Source organism: Bidens hawaiensis, unplaced genomic scaffold (assembly GCF_021521415.1).
Source record: "Bidens hawaiensis isolate Kalapana, Puna unplaced genomic scaffold, B.hawaiensis_p1.1 tig00002380_1, whole genome shotgun sequence".
Lineage (NCBI taxonomy): Eukaryota > Viridiplantae > Streptophyta > Magnoliopsida > Asterales > Asteraceae > Bidens > Bidens hawaiensis.
In genome coordinates this window covers 1,266,567-1,290,781 of record NW_027491129.1, presented here as the reverse complement: position 1 = coordinate 1,290,781, position 24,215 = coordinate 1,266,567, and the positions used below count along the sequence as shown (strand labels likewise).

At 34.9% G+C, this 24,215-nt stretch overlaps 2 protein-coding genes across 2 annotated transcripts; one reads left to right on the top strand and one right to left on the bottom strand.

The window, feature by feature from the left end:
- The first annotated feature begins 780 nt into the window (after positions 1-780).
- On the top strand, positions 781-8,906 carry LOC143619048 (uncharacterized). The gene is made up of 16 exons (XM_077091076.1): positions 781-946; positions 1,020-1,159; positions 1,239-1,299; positions 2,241-2,456; positions 2,620-2,895; positions 3,261-3,395; positions 3,474-3,599; positions 3,719-3,763; positions 4,515-4,622; positions 5,234-5,376; positions 5,455-5,578; positions 5,657-5,731; positions 7,821-8,114; positions 8,194-8,286; positions 8,383-8,536; positions 8,612-8,906. The coding sequence occupies exons 1-16, from the start codon at positions 794-796 to the stop codon at positions 8,773-8,775; spliced, it is 2,307 nt and encodes a 768-aa protein (XP_076947191.1). The 5' UTR covers positions 781-793; the 3' UTR covers positions 8,776-8,906.
- A 7,467-nt stretch (positions 8,907-16,373) lies between these two features.
- LOC143619047 (CLP protease regulatory subunit CLPX3, mitochondrial-like) lies at positions 16,374-21,944 on the bottom strand. Its single transcript, XM_077091075.1, has 13 exons — positions 21,372-21,944; positions 21,231-21,298; positions 21,046-21,129; positions 20,929-20,975; positions 20,764-20,838; positions 20,613-20,690; positions 20,457-20,513; positions 17,721-17,791; positions 17,530-17,638; positions 17,321-17,425; positions 17,186-17,248; positions 16,863-17,114; positions 16,374-16,780 (listed from the first exon to the last, which is right to left on the bottom strand). Exons 1-12 carry the CDS (start codon positions 21,761-21,763, stop codon positions 16,869-16,871), a joined length of 1,395 nt encoding a protein of 464 aa, XP_076947190.1. The 5' UTR covers positions 21,764-21,944; the 3' UTR covers positions 16,374-16,780; positions 16,863-16,868.
- Between the last annotated feature and the right edge of the window lie 2,271 nt (positions 21,945-24,215).

The following is a 24,215-nucleotide window of genomic DNA, read 5'->3' as shown; positions in this document are numbered from 1 at the left end:
TCCTGTATGTTGCTTAATAATCACTAAACCCATAAACCTACTTCCTTAACAAATATTTCAGAAAACACGATACATCCAATATATATCCATAGCTCAATATTTTAGTGCGCACCCCACATAAAAGAATCCAACAAACCATATGCACATGCGGCAACACGTTCTCACCGATAACCCTTTACGCAACACACTAGACACTGCAAACCAATACGAGGGGATAATTTGCGCAAACCCGCAGCAACACGCGGGCACTTTTACTAGTTTTTAATAAATGTAATATTTAGAAATAACTAATATCTTTAATAATAAGAAAAGTGATCCAGTCACAACAAAGAGGCAGGTAAGCGGGCAACAAGTTGCCCCGCCACCCCCTTTAATGGCAAACCCGATCCTACTGAAAACATAGTTATCGTTCTTCGGTGTCGCTGAGTTACTGTGCACGACCCGCTGAACTCTTTTTAAAAACGAAGCAGCATCGGGGGGGGGGGGGCGAGAGACCCAAATGTATCAAAAGCAAAAGCGATGAAGGCATGTTGATTCTCAACACACGCCTTATCGTGCTTAGTAATTTTTCCTGCTTCAGCTTTAGCACCGCTTGCCTAGCAACAAACCCGGTGTCCCTAACCCTGACGAAAAATACATTATGGGTTTGACTATTCGGGTATGGATTTAGAAACGGGTAAACTGGGGGGAGACCTAATAAGATTGTGGTCTGGTGACTAGTTATAAAGAAAAGAACAGAGAAAGGCAAAGGCATTGGAAGGGCGAGAGAGAGAGAGAGAGAGAGAGAGAGAGTATGATGGAAGAAGAAACCCTAAATGACAAGAACACAACCTCTTCTTCTGACTCAGACTCGGAATCATATGATGCTGATGCTATGGAGTTGGAATTGCAAACCCTAGCGACGGAACTGTCCACCAATCCGGCCAACTACGACGCACATGTTCAAGTAACTAATAACTATATTATTATTATTATTATTGAATTTGAATTTGAATTTGAATTTGTGTAATGTTGTATAGTATATAAGTGGTTTAAGGAAGCAAGGAGAGCTTGATAAACTACGGGTGGCAAGGGAGGCCATGAAGGAGTTGTTTCCCTTGACTCCTGCAATGTGGCACCAATGGGCCAATGACGAAATCTCACTCGTATCCTCTTCCGCGTAACTAATCCTTCCTTCCTTTCCATAATACATGAATAATAATAACACACAATCATTTCTTCTACTTAATTCATTGTAGCTATGAAGATGCAGTTTCCACTATTGAGAGCCTCTATGAGCGTGGAGTCTCTGATTATTTGGTAACCTCTTTTTCTCTTTCTATAATTGCTTTATACTCTTGATATAGCTATCACTTATAGTTTAACTGATAATAATCATTTTAACTTATTCAACTAGTTTTACAAGAATTATATGGTGTGACGACCTTTGAGATTATAGCTTCATATCACTGTTTTTGCTTTGCGGTTGTATTTGGGAACTAGAAAGGTGCGCACAATCTTTTTTTGAATTATATAAAAAAACTTTTGCAATACCATACTCAAATTTAAGGAAAAAAATTCTCGTATTTATAGTTTACAAAAAAATATTAGCATAATAAAGAGTTATGGCCGTTTAAAAATCAAGAAGGGGGGGGGGGGGCTAAAATGCATTTAAAAGACTTATATGGTTAAAGATGTGGGGGGGAAAGTGTAAGTAATCTTTAAATAACTAAAAGTTGAGAGCGACATTTACAGTTAAGTACGTTGATGAAGTAAAACAAAAGACAAATTTGCCCTCTCTTTACTTTTGAATTAGATGTTGTACCAGAAGCTCCAAGTATTGTAATTGCTTAAATTTTGTACCGTTTTAAAATGTCCATATGGAATGCATTATATAGTGTTATAGATAATATATAATCTGGTGAGAAACTTTTGTTGGACACTACAATTTTGTGTATACTGTTATATTAGCTCTCCATACATTTTGATTCAAGCATTAGCTTCGTTCTTCTTGTTATATTTGGTATTTTAGTAATGAGATTCTGGTATTGTCTTATTTTTCTTTACATGTCTGGAAACTACTATTATTAAGATGTTCATGTGTTTATTGTTTAATAGTATTGCAATTTATCAACTGGTTTATTAAGGTACTAAAAGACATTGAGTCAAACTTTTAATGATGGATAAGTTGTCTCATACTGCTTTATGTCTTCAGTAGTGAGTTTAGTTATCAAACTTAATGAGGTATTCTTTCTATGCAGTCTGTCTCTCTGTGGTGTGACTACTTGAATTTCATTCAAAAGTATGATTCTTCTGTTCGTGAACTCGCACCCACTGGAATTTTGAAGGCACGTGACCTATTTGAGCGTGCACTCATTGCATGTGGTTTACATGTTGCTGAAGGCAGTAAATTATGGGAAGCATATATAAGTTTTGAGAAAGCTATTCTCAATAGCATGGATGAGACGGATTTGGAGGTATATATTTATTTTCTTTCTCTAACTGTAACTGTAAAAAACTGGGACCATCTGTCATATTCTTTTGTACTATTATTGTTCTTCTAACCTTAATTATCCAAAACTGGGATTGTTTGTTATCATATATTTTTGCTGCTATGGTTACTTATATTTTGGTTTACAGGCAAGGGAAAAGCAGGTTCAAAGAGTTGGTAGTATATATCATCGCCACTTGTCAATTCCACATCAGGACATGAAGTCAACTCTTTTGACCTACAAGGCTTGGGAGTCTGAACAAGGGAATACTCTTGATGCCAATAGTAGCAGTACAGATGGACTTTCATCTCATGTTGCTTCTGCTTATCAGAAGGCTTTAGACATGCTGACTGCGCGTGCCGATTTTGAACGAAAAATACTAACAAGTGATGTGCCTGATACAGAACGGTTTCAAAGTTTTATGGTAAGTTAACCTGATTTTTTTTTGTTATTTAGATTGTTATTGATTAAAATGGGTTTTATAATCATATTTGAAACATCAATTATGGATAGAACTTTTGGACTATGTGTATAAAGTTGCACAAAGTGCATTCTCATGCATAAGAACCTTCTCAATCAAATTCTTTTTTTTTTCAAAATTTAGATTATTATTGTACCAGTATAGTATTTGTAATCATATTTGACACTCTAATTACGCATTGGGCCAAAAGCGTTTCAGGTCAACTTAACTTGGTTTGATACTTGCAAGAAGATTGTCCGTTTGACAATAACTCGTTTTGTTACCTGCATAATATTGTATGATTGATGATCCATGTTTTGTTTCTGTAGGCTTATTTGAAATTTGAACAGTCCTCTGGAGATCCTGCTCGAGTTAAAAGCTTGTATGAACGGGCAATAACTGAATTTCCTATATCCGGTGATCTCTGGATTGATTACACGAGCTACCTAAACAAAACCCTGAAGGTTTTAGTTAACATTTTTTGTTTCTTTTGGACATTGAGAGTTTAACCTTTTAACCGTTAATTATTTTTTAAATGGCAGACAGACAAAACTTTGAGGGATATTTTTAACAGGGCTACAAGGAACTGCCCTTGGGTTGGAGAACTATGGGTTCGCTTCATGCTATACCTTGAAAGGAGTCATGGTTCTGAGAAAGACCTTTCTGATGTATGTTCTGTTTTTCTATTTTGTTTTTTTATATTTATTTAAAAAATGAAGTGCCCACTATTTCTAAAAGGTGTGTATGATTGTTGCACCACTGATACCAGATGTCTCATCCATTTCAGGTTTTTGAAAGATCTCTGCAATGCACATTTTCTACCATAGATGAGGTATAACCATACTTATTCATTTTTTTAAATACTTTTATCATCACTTGATGTTGTTTTCTTAATTTCATATGTTTGACGGTGTGTGCATGGGTTGGTTTGGGGCTAAAACCGAGCCGAAAACCTAAATTTTCGTTTTTGAGTTCTTAAAAGTGTTTGGTTTTGGGTTTTTGGTTGGGGTTCAGTTTGGTTTTTTTGGTTCTTGGTTGGGGTTCGGTTTTTTTTTTTTTTTGTTTTGTCATTTTGGCCCCAAAATTTTGGGCCAAAAAAAACTTAACTAAAAGTAAGGAATTTGGGCCTAAGTTTGGTTGGTTAATAATTAATTGGTTATTATACATTTGGGCTAAATTATTTGTGTTAAACTTAATATAAATTACTTAAAGTAAAAAAAAACGAAAATTTATAAGCTCGGTTCGGTCTTTTTGGTTTAATTACACGTAAAACCAAAACCCAACCGAAAGTTTTGATTTTACGAAAACATAAAATCAAACCGTTGGTTTTTGTTTCAGATTGGTTATATTGGTTTGTTTCTGTTTTTTTGGTTTCGGATCGGTTTTTGGGTTTCATGCACACCCATATGGTCTAATGAAACAGTTCTCTTATGTGACATTAGTTTATTTATATGTTAGTGAGAGTTTTGAGGATAAGGTGTTCCAAAAGTTCTAGTTTAGAGAAGTGATTCTTATTTAACGTCTTATAATAGTTGAAATGTTACCATGAATGTTTTTAATTAATAACTGTATGATAATTTCAGTACGTAGATATATTTTTGACCAGAGTTGATGGTCTGAGGAGGAGAATCTTGTTTGCTAAAGAACTGGATGATGGCTTAGATATTTTCTTGATAAGGAATACTTTCCAGGTTTGTCTTATACTCTTATTAATCATATGGTTATTGCTTCATCCTATTTGATAATGTTACTTGATTCTTCACTAAAAAGACGTGCTTAAATGACACATGCGAATTATTACATTTTTAGGCAACGTACTCGGTTTGGATTACCTTATATTTATTTACCCTTAGACTTGTGTCATTGTGTGGTTGTCCAAGAAGGCTATTTGGGGCTCTCTTAAATGAAGAGAAATTTTTAAGAAATTGTAATTTGATATGCTTGGAAGTTGATATAAAAATTTAACGAATTGTATTCTTTCTTTGCACACTTTTTGGATTACTTGAATGCTTTATTATTTCATATAAATAGTAAAATTATTCAATATATTATTTGGCCTAAATTGTGTTACTTTGGATTGACCGTTGTAAGTATATTATTTCACCTAAAATAATGGTAGTTGTAATATCTTTTGGATTGACCGTGTTTAAATCACTTTTAAATATGTAGTTATTGTCTACATCCTACGTTTATCGCTCTGGTAGTCTTTTTGGGCTTTCGATAGTGGATACACATTCATCTACCTATGTAGCTTTTCATCAATCAGTTTGCAACTATTATCTTATATATGATGGTTTTCCAGAGGGCATGTGATTATTTGTCACCACAATTAAAGAACACATCCAGTTTATTGCAAATACATAGCTATTGGGCCCGTCTGGAGTCTAATGTCGGGAAAGATATAGCTGCAGCTCGTGGAGTGTGGGAAAGCTTGCTGAAGAACAGGTTCAGAGTTGTATTTATTTTATTTAATATAACAACTTTTGCCAGTTTGCTAATTGAAAGTGTTATAAATAATTATAGCGGGTCTATGTTAGAAGCTTGGCAAGGCTATATATCAATGGAGACTGAGATGGGACACATAAATGAAGCTAGAGCTTTATATAAACGATGCTACAGTAAAAGGTTTCATGGGACAGGTTCTGAGGTATGTCTTTTATTGTAAACATTATATGTTTTTGTTTCATCGATTCAGTTTATAACGTCTTTGTATCCTAACATTCAGGATATATGCAACTCATGGATACGTTTTGAGAGGGAATTTGGTACACTAGAAGATTTTGAACATGCTTTACACAAGGTACTTTTAATTGTATGTCACAGGGCTGTTCACAAGCCGAGCCCGAGCAAGCTCGGGCTCGTCCCAGTTTGGTTTGCCTAGGTTTATAAAAAATATAATAAACACATTGAAACAAAATAGAATTGAAAGTACAATATTCAAACACTCAGTTTGTAACTTCAAATTGCAATTTGTTAATGGAGTCGTCATCATCATCATCATCATCGTACTCAGTATATCCCACCAATAGCAATGCTATGGTAGGGTCTGAGGAGAGTAAGATGTAGACAGCCTTACCTCTATCCCATAGGGATAGAGAGGCTGCTTCCGGTGAGATCCCCCGGCTCGATAGTAGTTTTGCATCAAGCCTTGGACATAAGGCACATAACACTCAATCATCGGGACACCGGCTGATTGGTGCATGTGCCCTTGTCTTTCGGCTATCAACACCACCACATGATGCCTGATTAACCTTCCGCCACTTTTAACGTTATTTTCACGTGATTAGTAAAATAACGTCAAAATTAGTGCAATTTTACTTTTGCCCACCCAAGGGTTCACACATATATACATTATATGCGCGCACCGCAAGCAGGGCGTAGAGTCAACATAAGGTAAAGGTCTTTAAACCCATTTGAATCAACAAAATAACATATACCCATTTGAATCGACAAAATAAATAAACTCGTTAAACAAATATCATCGTCATCGTACTCAGTATATCCTACCAATAGCAAAGCTATGGTAGGGTCTGAGGAAGGTAAGATGTAGACAACCTTACCTTTACCCCGTATGAATAGAGAGACTGCTTCCGGTGAGACCCCCCGGCTCGATAGTAGTTTTGAATCAAGCCTTGGACACGAGGCACATAACATTCAACGATTGGGACACCGGCCGATTGGTGCATGTACCCTTGTCTTTCGGCCATCAACGCCACCACATGATGCCTGATTAACCTTCTGCCACTTTTAACGTTATTTTCACGAGATTAGTAAAATAACGTCAAAATTCGTGCAATTTCACTTTTGCCCACCCGAGAGTTCACACATATATACATTATATGCTCGCACCGCAAGCAGGACGCCAAACAAATATCATAATATGCTTGTTTATTTGTGAATTATCAATGAATACAATAGGATTTATGGCTACACAAACTTTTGAGAACGATTATAAATCTAGTCCAAAGACGAACTACTGTAGGGATTTTATTTAAACCTTGAATTCTGAATATGGTAAAGTAGCTCCTGGGTGGGGAACGACCTACATACATGTACGTATACACTAGCTGGGCGCCTGGGTGCCGCGCGACGCGGCAGGTTAAGCATGCAAATGCAGCATCGAACACCTAACAGTGTCGGTATGCGTGTAACCTAGCAACAGTACGCGTGTAATTTGAACCAAATTAACTCTATTTTGTATCAACCTGTTCTGACCTGAACCTGGTCAGTCTTAGCTGGTAACCACGTAACATTTAAGTTTTTTAAAATTAAAAAACTATATCAATATCATACATAAATTAAAGAGAATAAAAATCTCGTTTTTATGGCGTAATATTAAAAACAAATATTAACGTGTGAAAAGTTATAGCCATTTGAAAGTTGTGTGGGCAGTTGGTTTAAAGTAAGGGGTAATGTGTAACTATTATATAAATTAACAAAATGTGATTGAAGTTGAAGGACCAAACTTGTAATTGTTTTTAATGAATTATAATTCATCGTATAGATGATGGTGTCCTAATGACAAAATTGCCCCTAAAGTCTGAAAGTTTTATGCATGGCGTGTTCTAATTTTTACATAGTTTATTGTACCTCTTACAATTTAAGAGGTCCCTTAGTCCTTTAAATATAGTATAGCTATAGATATAGCTATATATAGATATAGATATAGATGTAGATAATAAAATAAAATAAGGGTAAAATAATTTGAGTCACTCTTGGCTCAGGCTCGGTTCGGTTTCAAAGCATGTCAATTCAAGCAAGCCACAAGCTTTTTGGACTTGTATGTCAGATTCTCAATGACTTGTTATAATCAGCCAGTTTGTTTTAGTTTTGTTGTGACGGCCCGGGTTGGTGTCTGGGGTGTGTGATGCAATATTTTGTTATTGTAGGTGAGTCCTCGGCTGCAGGAGCTACAGTTATTTAGGTTACAACAAGAGAGCAAAAATGTTACTTCATCAACAGTTGAAAAAGACGATCCAGCTAAGAAAGTTAAAGGTGAAAAGAGAAAGTCATCTTCAGATGCAGCAGCAGCAGCGGCTAATGAAGAGTCACCAGCAAAAAAACAAAAGGTTAAAGCTAATGATAAGACTTCAGTTAAAGTGGAAAATACAAGAGACCCTGCTCCTGAGAAATTGCAATACACTGACCAATGCACTGCCTTCGTATCAAATCTAAATCTCAAGGCAACTTTTCTTCTTATACGTTATACATTTGATAAATGTTGTGTTTGTGCTTTGTAAAGTGATTGTATGACATTTGCAGGCAAATTCTGAGGACCTACGTTCTTTTTTCAGTGATGTTGGTGGTGTTGGTGCTATTCGAATACTGTTGGACAAGTTCACTAAAAAATCAAGGGTCTCTCTCTCTCTTGTTAATTATCATTATTATTATTATTATTATTATTTTATTATTATATTATTATAATGACACTTTGACTTGTGTTGTATAAAGGGATTGGCATATGTGGACTTCTGTGATGATACACACCTTGAGGCAGCTGTGGCAAAGAATAAGCAAATGCTTCTCGGAAAGAAGTTGAGCATTGCACGTTCGGATCCTAAGGGCAAAAGAAAAGGACCCAAAACTTCAACGGCACAAACACAAGGTTAGCTCATATATTAAATACATGGTTATATTGGATGAGTAGTAAGTATTTGATGTTTGGTTTGTGACGATGAAGATGGAAAAGTTGAACTAAAGGGGAGAAACACTTTTGCTGTTCCTAGAGCCCTAGGTCAGCCGCCTAAACAGGCGGCATCTTCTTCAGGTGCAGGAGAGGAGAAGCCTAAATCGAATAAGGAGTTGAGGGAGTTGCTCCTAAACAAGACATCAAAACCTGTCTAAATCATGTTTACTAAACTATGCTATCCATGTAAGGTGTCTTTAGTTTTTACTAGAAAAATAGGTGTTTTATAATGGATTATGCAAATTGGTTATGTGGATAATGGATCCCTTTGGAGTTGGTTACTGACTCATATCTCGACCCAAACCCATTCAAATGGGTCAATTTGGGTTGTTTTAAAATTTAAATGGGTTGATATGGGTCATAGATTATAATTAAATGGGTCAAAATGGGTCAATTTGAAATTTCACTCTTATTTTCGGGTCAAAATGGGTTGAAAATTTAACTATATGGGTCGATGTGGGTTAGTGTCTTAAGGAAAAGTGGCATGCTCGGGTTGAAACGGGTTTTAGATTGGAACGATATCGGTTTAGGTTTCGGCTCGGATCAAGTTTCGTGCCGACTCGAGTTTTCGCACTGGACGGGTCGATTTTGGTTTTTGTTTCGTTTTCGTCGACTTTTCTATTTTGGTTAATTGGTGGGTTTTTTTTTTGATAAACGAAGACAATGGCGAAAACATTTTAGTTTTTTTACTTTTTTTTTATTTATATTATAAGTTATGATTTTTTTATTGTTTTTTTTGAATTTTTTTTAGGGGTTTTAATCTTAACAAAAACCCTCAAAAAAATATTCCAAAAAAATAATAAAAAAATCATAACTTAAAATATAAAAAAAACTAAAACGTTTCGTCTGTTGTCCTCGTTCAACACAAAAAAAAAACCCGACAAACTAACCGAAACTGAAAAGTCAACGAGAACGAAACAAATACGTGCTGAAACAAGCTGTTAAGTGCTGAAACGAACTAAAAACTCGCTTAAGCGAGTTGTTAAGTGCTGAAATGAACTGAAAATCGCTTAAACGAGCTGTTAGGTGCTGAAACGAACTGAAATTCGCTTAAACGAATTGTTAGGTGTTGAACGAACTGAAAATTGATTAAACGAGCTGTTACGTGCTGAAACGAACTGAAAAATCGATTAAACGAGCTGTTAGATGCTGAAACGAACTTAAAAATCGCTTAAATGAGCTGTTAGGTGCTGAAACAAACTTATAAATCGCTTAAACGAGCTGTTACGTGCTGAAACGAACTGAAAAATCGCTTAAATGAGCTGTTAGGTGCTGAAACAAACTTATAAATCGCTTAAACGAGCTGTTACGTGCTGAAACGAACTGAAAAATCGCTTAAATGAGCTTTTTATGTTAAAACAAGTTGCAACGTGTTGAAAACGCGCTGATTCGTTGGTCAAAAAAAAAAACGGACCCGAAACCCGTTTTGACCCGTTTCGGCCTTGACCCGTTCTAACCCGAACCTGTTGACCCTAACCCTTTCCAAACCGAACCAAAACAACCCATTTTAAGTGACCCGTTTTGACCCTAACTCGATTCGACACTAACCCGTTTCAACCCTAACCCGTTCTGACCCATGACCCGTTTCAACCCAACCCAACCCATTTGCCACCTCTAGTGGTGTTGATGGAAATCTCTTTTATTTGTTTCTTTAAAAAGTTGGTAATTTTTTTTTCTTTCTGTATAACTTTTTATCATTTTAAATAAACAATAATTTAAAAAATAACGGTTTTAGTTTGTCAATTTTTAAGTAATTCTTTATAATGTAAATAATTTTTCTTTAAAAGGAGAACGTTTATTGTCATGATCGATGAAAATATTTCTGAATCTCAGTTAGGTTATGGAAGGGATGAGATTTGTACTGTACATGTATCACACGTACCGATACCACATTTAAGGAAAAGTAGGTACTGAATATAACGGTTCAGTACCGGTATTTTGATAATTTACCATTTCGATATCACTTTAGAATTTGAATTTTTTTAGCGTTTATTTGGTTAAAATTAGCGTTTTATCTTTTGTAGTAGAAAAAAAAACTTTTTAGTTTGTTATATGTTGGCAGAACTTCAGTTGTCATATATGATCGATTATCATTGAGATATTGATGTTATAAATCAGTCCTTATGACAGACAATTATTATTACATCATTACTCCTCATTGCTCGCTATTATGTTATTACCGTTTTCTTTTGACGGGTCTAGTATATGTACATGTCCTTATAGTTAACACATCAATTAATAAGATTTTCTCTCTACTATTCTCCCTAGTTCGTAACAGGTTATCATCGTGCTTGCTCTACTAGTAGCATTCCCCTCTTATCTCTATTTTCTCACTCATTGGCACACAAGTTCATCCAACACCACACGATCCGTTGCACTTGCGAACTATCATCGTTGCTACAGCCACAGCTACCCTCGATATGCTTTTAAAGCCATGAGTGTTGTTTTATCTATTCTCTCAGTTATCATCACAATAGGTATCTCTCAGTTATTATTTAATTTGAATGTCCAAAATTTATTATTATTCTTTTTTGGAAATAGAGTTTATGCACCCTAGAGTTACGAAATGTTCAAGAAAACTACCATCACATCTTTATAACGACACATCTTTATAACGATCTTGAGTTAGCAATCAAATTCTTTGTTTACTTGTTATTTCGATGTATTTTTTACTTGAGCCCGGCCCAACATTTGTTGGTCCATCAAACTATTTGAGCTTAGTTTTAACAAAATATTGTTTTTATAATTTAAATAAGTTATAGGCATTATATAGTTAAAAATATTGCGTTAAGATACTTTATTTAGTGAGCATAAGGCTCATCAAATTTGATGAAACTAAATCAGAAATCAAATATCGGTAGAAAGTAATATTTTATTTTGCCCAGTTTCGTAGTTGGCTCTATCAAGAAGAGTTAGTGATTTTACAGAATAAAAAAGGAAAAGGTGTTAGGGTTTGATAAACATTTAAATACTTTTTATTTGTGATGATGATTATTGAATTAATATTTTTATACCTACGAATCCGGTAAAGGTATTAAACACAGTCAGTAACCTTTTTTTTTTTGCTAGACATTAATAAAATAAACTTTCTTTAAAAAAAGTAAACATTTATTTATCAAATTAAACTCATTAAATTATATTAATTAGTGGTTTAACCCATCTTCATTTGGTTTATAACTTTGGATAAAGGATACAATACAATAATCTCTTATCGTACATTACGTACGCGACACCCTCAACCCTAGATTTCAAAAAACACGCGGTGGCAAGTTTGTATATTATTTCAAATAGTTTCCATCCTAATTAACCGTTGCATCGATTCAACCATCGTCACCGACGTCATTTGCAGACACACACTTCAATTGATTTGAATTGAAATACGTCATTTGCAGAACCCAGTTGCAGATGTTCCATATTTGTTCATATGATGGAATCGATGATCAAATTGACGGTCGATTGATAATTGTTTGATGATTACGAGATTATATGAAGTGATTTCAGTGTTCAATTTCATTTTACAGGTGTTTAATTTTAGATATAAACTTCTGAACATTTATTAAAGGTGTTCGTTTAAATGTCTGAATGTATAAGTTGAACGTTTAATTTTTTTTTTTTTTGCCTTTTTTTGCCTTGCCTGAACGCTTAAACTTTTAACCTTAAACGTTTAAAGGTTTAACATTTGAATGTTTAAGGGTAGGAATTTGGCTTGTTCTGGACTTTTAACTTCTAAACTTTAGAAGTTCTGAACTTCTAAACTTTTTGAACACCCAAAACTTCTAATTTTTTATCGTATTAATTGAACGTTTAAAGATGTTCATTTTTGGTCTAAACGTTTAATGCTCATTTTGGTCAGAATGTTTAAAGGTCTTCAGTTTTGTTCAGAACGTTTAACTCACCCCTACAAATTTGAACACAAATTATCAATGAATTTTAATTAATTGATTTGTCATAAATCAATGCTATTTATTACATATATGAGATGCTTATTGTTCATGTTTTTCTCATATATATATATATATATATATATATATATATATATATTGGGTTGAGATACTGTACAATAATGCCTTAACGTACGATGGGTACGCGATACGCTCAAAGGAAAAAAACAAAGGCAAAATCTAAAAACGCTCAACCAAATCCTAAAACGCTCAGCCAAAACCTAAAACGCTCATAAAAAAGCTCAAAAACGGTTTTCGTGAAAAAAAAAGTAAAAAAATTAATCGATTAACGATCCAAAACTGTTTTTTCGGTGAACCAATGATTAATTGGATATGTATTGACGATTCCGAGATGTTGGGATGTGATTACATGGACCGATTTCGTGCAAAAAGGGGATTCGCGTACATATTGTACGATAAGCTATTATAGTATTAGATCTTTTCCCTATATATATATATATATAGGGGATGGATCTTGCGAGAAGTGATATTACAGCGAGAAGTGCGCGAAGTGAATGTATAACTTCATTAATCCCTAATTTCAATCCCTTTCATATGATGTTACATACATATATGTAGGTTGATTGTATTTATGTCTTAATTACACATTCAAACCTACCTACAAACACATAAATGTACCGAGCCACATTCAAACCTATGTACGTACACACATACATATTGCACATACATATAAGAAATGGAGTGAAATTAGGGATTAATGGAGTTACACCTTCACTTCTCGCTGTAAAAAAACTTCTAAAATGATCCAATACCTATATATATATAGATAAAGGATCCAATACAATAATCCCTTATCGTACAATAGGTACGCGAGTGTCTGGAACGTCGGCTTATGAAAACACACGGTGGCAAGATTGTAATTTTCTTCAAATCCTATTCCGTCCCTAATTAAATCCTTCGCTCATCAACCACAATCATACATCGACTCCTAAATTGCAGACCAAGATCAGAAACATAATCAAATTTCATTCACAGCCATCGTCTGCTGTTTCACAGGGTTTCACACAAAACATCAGATACTTGTACATGATAATCAAAATCGATGAGAATTGATCAATTTACATCAACCTAATTGATCAATTAACCTTGAAATTGATCGAATTGATCATAAATTTAAAACTTCAATCGTTTAATATTTTGAACGTATTAGTTCATTTGGTCAGAACGTTTAAACTTGTGGTTTTGGTCAGAACGTATTAGTTAAATGTTTAAACTTTTTGTGTCATTTTGGTGTTCATTTTGGTCAGAACGTTTAAACTTGTGGTTTTGGTCAGAACATATTAGTTGAACGTTTAAACTTTTTGTTCATTTTAGTGTTCATTTTGGTAAGAACTTTTAAATTTGTAGTTTGGTCAGAACGTATTAGTTGAACGTTTAAACTTTTTGTTCATTTTTAGTGTTCATTTTAGTCAGAACGTTTAAAATTTTTGTTCATTTTGGTCTAAACTTTTTACTTTAGAAATTCTAGACAAAAAATTTAGAAGTTCTGCACAAAAAGTTTAGAAGTAATGTACAAAAAGTCCAGAACGTTTAAAGTTTTGTGCAGAACGTTAAACATGAACTATAATCATAGCTCAATTAAGTGTATTATTCTGCAATTTCATAATCGATTGATGATTCTAAAGCCTCTTACACATCAATTCAATTGATTAAATCAACAATTTTTGATCAATTTGAAGACTATTAAACTATAGCAAAAATGGGTTTATCGATTTTGATTATGCTTTAGTTTTGTGGATGATTTGATTATGGTTGAAGGCTTGCAACAAATGACGATCTGTTGTGCGAGAAGTATTTTTTGATTTAATTACAATTATGTCACCGCGTAGTTTTAATTGTAAATAGGATCGGGTGGTGCAGGGCCTCGCGTACCTAATGTACGATAACCTATTATTGTACGTTAACCCTACCATATATATATATATATATGGGACCGTTATTATACAAAGTAAAATTTCATACTAACGTGCAAATCAAACAAACTAGCGGTGGCAATCATGTAAATTACTTAAACTCACCTTTTTCCACATAAAACCCCAATTTCATCGATACCAACGATCAAACCCCAAACAAATTCACTCATAACCCAAACATATCTCTTAAAACTATCTACAATCATCGATCATTTTCACTTTTCAGACGCCAATATCATTTAATAAGGATGACGATGAAAGGTAAATTTCATTTTTCTGATTATATGTTTTTGATTCGTATAACTAGGGTTTAGGCCGAGAAGAAATGGATTTCAAATCTCTAATGTTTAATGCATCTTCTACACATCCATACAGATACAGATGCTGAAGCACCTAATTATAGTGAACGAATAAGCAAAAAATACAATGATAGACCAACAAGTAATTACTCTATTTGTTGCTTTTATAACTTTTTCAAGTAGTGTAATTATCATAGTTGTTTTTTTGTGTGCAACTTGTCTGTTTATGGCTTTTGTAATATGTTCTTAGGCTGTAGTGTAATTATTTTCATGACTAGAGTAATTGTCATAGTTGTAGTAGTTGTTGTGTATATAGTGTATTTAGTGTGTATAAGTAGTGTAGTTATTAACATGTTTCTAACTAGTTATTTTTTGTGTGTAATTTGTATGTTTATGGCTTTTGTAATATGGTTTTAGGTTGTGGTGTAATTATTTTCATGACTAGAGTAATTGTCATAGTTGTATGTAGTTATTGCCTATATAGTGTATTTAGTGTGTATAAGTAAAGTAATTATTAACATGTTTCTAACTAGTTTTTTGTGTGTAATTTGTCTGTTTATGGCTTTTGTAATATATTCTTAGGCTACAGTGTAATTATTTTCATGAATAGAGTAATTGTCATAGTTGTATGTGGCTGTTGTGTATATAGTGTATATAGTGTGTATAAGTAGAGTAATTATTAACATGTTTCTAACTAGTTGTTTCTTGTGTGTAATTTGTCTGTTTATGGATTTTGTAATATGTTCTTAGACTATAGTGTAGTTGTAGAAATTGTTTTGTATATAGTGTATTTAGTATGTATAAGTAGAGTAATTATTAACATGTTTCTAACTAGTTGTTTGTAATGTTAGTTAAATAGTGAAAAGGAGGAAGAGTGAAAGAATATCCGTGAAAATGGCTTGTAGATATTCCAATGATGAATCATCACCTACCAATTGTTTTAGGTGATGATGGAGAAGAAGATACCGATGCAAATATTAGAGTAAGGAAGAAGGTTGTGAGGAAGAAGGATGTGAGGAAGAAGCAAAAGAAGGATATGGTGAAAAAGGATGTGGGGAAGAAGATATTCTATGTAAAATTACTCTAGTTGTATACTTTTATTACTCTAATTATTAGATTGCATGTGATTGTTGACTTATAAAATTGTGTTTGATTAATTACCAAATTGTCACCACCCAATTCTTTGATTCGTACGGTTTTTTAATTTGTATTTGATCCATCTCCAGTATATATATACATCAAAAGGAACCACATGAAAGTGGGGAACTAAGAAACTATATTCTTTACATGTAAAATAGTAATAAAAAATTCATTTTATATGTAAAAAAAATATATTTTTGCATAATCTTTTATTGGGGTTTTACATATAAATACATATAGTAGCCGTTTTCATTATAAAAAAAATTAAAATCAATTAGAAAAAGGTAAAAATAAAATCTTTTTTATTAGAATGTTTTTCACATAAGATAAAAACTCCAAAAAGGTTTATGTTAAAGCTAAGTTTTACATGTGAAATCAAGTTTTATATTAATTTTTTATATCAAAAAGGCATAGTTCACTTTTTTGAAGTTCCACATTGAATCGTGACGAATTAGTATCAGTATTATCTAAATCAGAGTTACACGAGTTGTGTTAAAAATAATCAAAATAATATACTGTGTAATGAAACCATTATAAACAAACATTTTCTTTTTTATTGTACGGGTTGTGTTCAGAATAATACAATTTTTGTGTCATGCTATTTAAACAAACCGACCCCGACTAAAATTCCGCCATGTAGCGCTGAGAATCCCACTGGTTTATGGTAAAGAGTATAGTTGGAATACGTTTTAAGCCGTTTTCTTTGAGGTAGCTAAGCGTTATTAGAGTAGAGATGAGAATGAACCACAATAGCATGAGCAACAAACAGTTTGTGATGAAAATATTTGGTTTCATATAATTCTTTTACAGACTAATAGCAGCTCTTACCGATTCAGCACCCTTGTCGTCGTCTTGTGTTGCTTTCCTGAAAATCGTTAAATATCAAACAATATTGCTACAGGGTATTTAAAAAAAATAAAAAAATTGGAAGGTTTGTTCATGATACCAATGAATATAGGTATCTTTCTAATGCACCATTTCCATAAAGGATCTTTGCACTAGTTCCTGATCTTATGACCTCTTCATCAACCACGACTGCATCAATTCCTTCGTCTGGAACCTCAAACATAGAATCCACAAGAAGATTTTCTAATATGGCTCTTAGACCTCGTGCGCCTGTGTTCTTCACCATTGCTCTCTTTGCAATCAATCTTAGTGCACCACCAGTAAAATGTAACTTCACCTAAATACAAATCATTAATAATTAATTAGTATTAAATAATTACCATTTAGTATAAGCATATGACTACATACATTGTTCATGGCAAACATCCTTTTGTATTGCTTCCCTAGAGCATTTTTGGGCTCTGTTAGAACCTGTCAGAATAACAACGAATCTTATTACAAACAAATGTTTTTTACTTCACATAAATGTAACATAAAGAATACCTGAAGAAGTTGGTCCTCATCTAGAGCAGATGAACTGACTAAAATAGGAAACCGACCAACGAACTCAGGAATTAACCCATATGCAACAAGGTCACCACTGTCTACCTAGAAGTCAAAGCAAAGTATTATTATTATTATTATTATTATTATTATTATTATTATTATTTAAAATGTTGTTAAATAGTGCAGAAATGGTTCATAGTTCTTACAGATTGTAACAATGAAGATGTAACTACAGCATTGGTTAATCCTCCATCACCACCACCTCTCAAATTAGCCCTAACAGGTGCCCCAAAGCCAATAGATGAATCTTGTCGCCTGGGACAAAATTCAGTAACTAAGATATATATATATATATATATATATATATAAACTGAATCCACCAGTGAAAGGTGCATACCTCTCAGAAATGGTTTTTTCTATATCAATAAATGCCCCGCCACATATAAAAAGGATATCTTTTGTATCTACCTGCAAAAATAACCAATCAATTCAAATCCCAATGGCAGGTAAAACAAGGCCTCGATCGGATGGGAAACGATGATTTGGCACCAAATATCCGGAGGTGTGGAAAGAGCAGCTGTGAGGAGCGGTTCACAGTCTGTAGACAACCAAAGTTTTATCTTTACCTTGTACTCTAGAAGATCACTACTTTTAAATTTTATGATCATCAATGAAACGAAACATAATACTTTGTCTTCTTTACACATATATTGAATCATTTAGCTCATTACACACCTTCAATATTAAACAAAAACTACAGGGATATAAAAAAAATAAAAAATACCACTATAATCAAAGATAGCAGCGGTTTGTCACAACCGCCTAATATATGAATCAAAGGAGATTTCAGATCACTCTTAACTCGTTTTGTAAACCAGCCGAGCCCGAGATCGAGTTATTTTTTAAATAACTATATATGAAACAAGCCAGCATGCAGCCCAAACATCTATTCTTATTTCTTCTTGTTGAAACTTGAAAGGGTCCAGGATATAACGTTTTAAAACATTAATTCTGTCATCGACATTTAAGTTTTCACCTTTTTCATCTTCACAGCAATCAGCATCACAACCGACAACTAATTGCTCTTTCAAGCCATGGAACTGCTTACCCATCACTTGTTTGGCATGGCTTTGTGATGCACTTTCGAAAGCGATCAATGGCTCGCGAGACTCATGATTAATCAAACACGATAAAACGAACCAAAGGTTCAAAGAACAAAGTTCTCTTCAATTAAAATTCAACCAAAAACTGAATAAAACTAACAACCATAACCCTATTTATACTAGATATGAAAAGAGATCATCTTGGAAACGAGATAAACACAAAATAATAAAAGATAAACTAATAAAATAAAAGATTCTAATTAAATATAAATGATCCTGCATCACTTTGTCTACATCAAACCACGGACTGCTTCCTCAATTGGCGAACTCGTTCGCAGTTAAGGTAAGTTGGTCATACCATATGGTTCCACGTTTTTATTTTTCACACAACAAAGCTCAATTTTTTTGGTTTTGTTGAAGTTGACTATTAATTTCCTTTTCAAATTCAAGCCGAGCTCGAGCTCAAAGCTTCAGCTTGGTTTAAGATTCAAGCTCAAGCTAATAAGCCGAGCCAGCTCAGTTTAGAATTCGATCCGAGCTCAAGCTGGCCATGACTCAGGCCCAGCTCGTGAACATCCATGTCATGTGGTGTTGACAATAAGGTCGAGAAAAGTCTCAATAAAGAGCTAAGAAGGGTCGAGATGGGTCCAAAAGCATGGTGGTCAGCTTGGAAAAGAGAGTTTTGGGAGCTTGAGTCATCCATGACGGAGTTTATTACACAAGTCGATATGTGGACATTGAACGAGGTACGTGCACCATCAGAACTTAGAATGAGTTTGTGCAAGAGCTTAATAGACCATGATATTCTACTAATGCCATGGCAAAGCATTGGCTACACAAACTCAAGCATGATGTAACGATGTAGTGTGTGAAGGACTCCACAACTCTTACTCTTGAGATTGTGGATCCTTCGCACGAGGACCCCGTGCTCTATTACTCGAACGGGTTACAACCAAGTGCATGTACAGAACTAAAGCGCTTATTGTAACAGGAAGAAAAATGAGAAAGGTGGTTGAGACAAGTTTGATCATGTCTGAAAACAAGGGCACAAAAGATGCCAAGGTATAAGAAAGTAACGTCCATTAGTAACGGGTTTTATCAATGTGATAATGGACGCGCAATAATGGTTAAGATAGAGGCCACAGTGAAAATGAAGACGAGGTCAAAACTAATACAAGGAAAAAGAAAGCAAAACTAATTAGGAAACATATTATTAGAGGTCAAAACTAATACCAGGAAAGAGAAAGAAAAACTAATTAGATAAAAAACCTTGACCCTTTAACTAAAAACTTTCAAACCGTTTCAGTATTACAGACAAGCCCCATAACTTACTTATATTGATGATCTTACACTTTACCAAATCATTGGTCCATATCATAGTTGTGAATAGCGAATAGCGGTCAACAGCGACAAGCTTATACGCTACGTGGCGATAGCAATGAAATAGCGGGCGCTATTTGATGTTTAGCGATAACATATTAAAATTTTTGTTATTTTTTTATAGGGTTTTATTCATGAATATAAGTTTTTACGATGCAATTGGTGAAGATTGGTGCTGTTTGGTCGATCAATATGCCTAAAAATTCAATTTTTAATATTTATTAAAAAAATATAAATAAAGACCACAATTGTCGCTATTGAGCGCTAAACATCAGATAGCGCTGGATCATCGCTTCGCTACGCTATTCGCAATAGTGCTCACTATGAGCACTATTAACAACTATGGTCCATATCATCATCAACCTCGATTATGATAATTATGATCTTAGTGTAAATTCATATTCAATTTGACTATCAGGCTATCAGCATCCAAGTTCATGAACTTCTGTGTGAATAAAAGCTCTTTTGTTTGATTTTATTTGGCGCACCTAATGAGCATCATGAGTCAAAAGGGGAAAATAGTTTCACATGTAGAGAAATGCATATAATATTGCATTTCAGTATTTTGTTACTCGTGTTAAACATGGGAAAGTTATAGCACTCAAACTCATTAGAGAATAAACACAACTTAGGAAGCAAAGGCAATTTACCTGAATGCCATTACCATGAGGCTGCTTTCGAGATAGATTATCAGGAACATTTACGATCTGAAAATAGACGATCACAAACATTTTAAAAACCATCTATCTAGCCATGCGAAAATTTCAAAACTTCCAATAAGATAAAGAAGACTGAAGAGTGCTCACAGTTCCTTCAAGCATTCTAAGCAATGCTTGTTGAACCCCCTCTCCAGATACATCCCTCCCACTATTTAAACTTTGAGCCTGCATAAATAGATACCCAAATTACTCAATTGATATATACATAAAAGCATTAATAAATCTAGAGAGTACCTACCTTTCTAGTGATCTTATCAATTTCATCTATGTACACAATTCCGTGTTGAGCCGCTTCAACATTGAAGTCAGCAGCCTGAAAACCAAATACAACAAACAAATGATTATTAACATAAAATAGAGATAAGTCAGCATGCAATGCCAAATGAGTATATATGTATATTACCACAAGGAGTTTATATAATATTGATTCGACGTCTTCCCCAACATAACCTGCCTACACAGGTTTTATAGCATTACATATACATAATATGTGTTCAGATTGTAGACATTATGATCAAACCTGCCTGTGTCAATGTAGTAGCATCTGCAATAACAAAAGGCACATTGACAACACGAGCTAAGGTTTTGGCAAGTAGCGTTTTCCCTGTCCTTTCAGTCACATTATAATAAAAATATCAGAAGATATTTGAAAATGAAATGATGAAATGAATATACTATTTATTTAAAAAGTAAGTGATAACCAACCTGAGCCAGTTGGACCCATTAATAGAACATTGCTTTTCTCTATTTGAACATCTTGGTTTTGTGATGGCCTATTTTATGATGCCATAGAAATATTATTAGGATATAAGAGTAAAAATGAGTAATAACAGGTAAGTTACTGACTTAGTTTGATGAAAAATTCTCTTGTAATGGTTGTAAACGGCAACAGAAAGGATCTTTTTGGCTTGTTGTTGGGCAACAACAAAGTGATCAAGGCCTCTGGAAATCTCCTTGGGTGTGGGCAAACACTTGGAGGAAGCATTATTCTGATCATTCTTATGAGTAACATCCGCAGTCGCACCGTAAGTCCTTAACTTCTCCCACATTTTGACACCATCGTCAGGGGGTGGCACCTTCACCCTGCCGATTTCAATAAAGGTCCCCTGAAGAAGAGGGTGGAGCTTAAAGGGCCTGAAATAATAAGCGGTCCGGCAGTTGGGGCACATGTTAAGGGCGTGGTAAATCCCCACATCGGAGCTCACTGACAGCGGCCGGTTAGAGAAGAGGAGGCTCATCAGCTGGCTGCATCTCGGGCACCTCACTTGCCCTTTGATCTCGTCGTACTTACTTCCTCCCCATTTATGCCGCCGCTGCTGAAACAACCCTAAACGCTTTGATTCATGATGATGAAGCAACGCCACTGGTGGTGGTGGTGGTGGTGGTGTATGGTGGCTGTAATTTGAACACAACAACCTGATTGCTCTTACTAGGTACTTGTTGTATTCTTTCCGTCTTAGCATCGCCGACATGCCTCTGTTTCTTTCTTTCTTTTCTTGCCTCTTCCTTCAAACCATATCTATCATAACACTTTACCAACCCAAAGACTGATCAAGTTTATCCAATACCTGAAACCCACCAACACTTTTCACACTTTTACTTTCTAAGCCCATCCCCCCACACCACCCTGGATCCTCATACATCATTTTTCGTCCTCGTTAGGCCTGTTCACGAGTCGAGCCGAGCCCGAGCCAAGGCAAGCTCAAGCTCGGCTCGATATTCAATCGAGCTGGCTCGGCTCGAGCTCGAACTCTTAATCGAGCTAAAAATTTGAGCTCAAGCTCGGCTCGGTTTTAAATCGAGCCGGCTCGATTTAGCTCGATTTTACTTGTAATAATAACAATTATATACAACCATCAAGTTAAACTAAATAAATATGATATTGAGATCAACACCAACCAAATACAAACTAAATAAATACGTCTAATAACACAATCGAAAACAAAATATATTCAACAAGTCTAAACCAAACCAAATACAGAATTAAGCAGAGAAGTATTATCTATGAGCGGCGGCTAGCGACGGAGGTGAATATGAGCGGCTAGGGTTAGGGTGGAACATGGAACATATACTGATTATTGAGTGTGTGAATTATGAAGTCTCATCTCCCAGTTACTTAATATATAGAATTATGAATATGGACTACGAAGTGAGAAAGGAAATTGGGTTGGATTAAAGGAAAGCTCATGAGTTAAAATAATTGGGCTCGATAATTATATGCATGTATGTATATATATATAATAAATTAAAATAAAATAGTTCGAGCCAGTCGAGCGAGCTCGAGTCAAGCCGGGGCTAGCTCAGGCTCGGTTCGTTTAGAAATCGAGTCGAGCTAGGCTCGGCTCATTTACAATCGATCCGATTTCGAGCGAGCTTTCTCCGAGCTTTTTTCAAGCGAGCTTCGAGTCGTGAGCTTTTTGAACAGCCCTACGACTCGTATAGGGCTATACGGTCGTATAGGACCTGGATCGTGTCAGTTTGTGTCTGAGGTTGTCGGTCATCGTTTATAGTGCCTCGTATAGGCCTATACGGGTCGTATAGGCGTATACGGCCGTATAGACGCATTTTTCTTAAACAAAATGATGACCGCATATACAATATATGTGATTTATACGGGTCGTATTTGGCTCGTTTATCTTAACGGCTTAAATGTTGAGCTCAAGCTTAGCTCATTAAAAGCTCAAGAATGTTTGGGTTGGTTGACCCAACTTGTTTATCATTAAATTTTCTAAAAAAATTGAGGTTTTTTAATATTCTAGGCATACTTGTTGCTTACATATAATAAAAATTTGAGGTTTTTTTAACATCTAGTCAACACATATTAAAATAAAAGTGCACCCCAAAATACATCATGTTCCAAACACATGGTCCACATACATAAAAATAACCGGTTCACCCAAAATACATCTAGTCTTAAACGTGGTTCACATACATAAAGTTCATAATAGTGCACATTAACACATAATGAAAATAAAATAAGAACTACTGTGGTGGTAGCCCTTGTGCCTGTGGCTCCGATGCTGGTGGTGAACCAAGTGTATCCGCTCGTATAGCACTATACGGCTCGCATAGGCTTGTAAAGTCGTTTTCCGGCAGCGATTAAGGCAACCTGAATGTTTCTGCAAATGTTTTCTATACGGTCGTATAGCCCTATACGACCATATAGCTTTTATGGTTTTGTCAGAAGGCAATACGAGCCATTTAATGCCTATATGGTCGTATAGGCTGCAAAAAGTTGTTTTTTCCCCTTGTCAGGCATGCGTACCCTATACGGCCGTATAGGCCTATGCGAGCCGTATATGCATGTGGGGGGTGGTGTATGAGGATCACATCCCTTTTATTAAATTAAACTTCCTCCCTACAGGTTATTGTTATAAGTAAACTAACGTTTTGATGGTTGTCGGTCTCAACTAACAAATTGGCTGCTGACACTCCGAACTTTTAATATATTTGTTCACAACGGTCCGCAATTAACAGATACTTATCGTCGTTAGTTGTAGGTCGCCAGAAAAACATTTTTGGTCGGAAAACTCGCACTTTTTTCCCGGGAAACTCAACATTTTTGTCATAAACATCTTTGTAACTTTGTATAAGAATTTTAAGAACCTTTTTCTAGTAAAAGCCCCAATTATTGAGGTCGCCAGAACCCTGGGACTAGAGGTGGCAAATGGGTTGGGGTTGGGTTGGGTC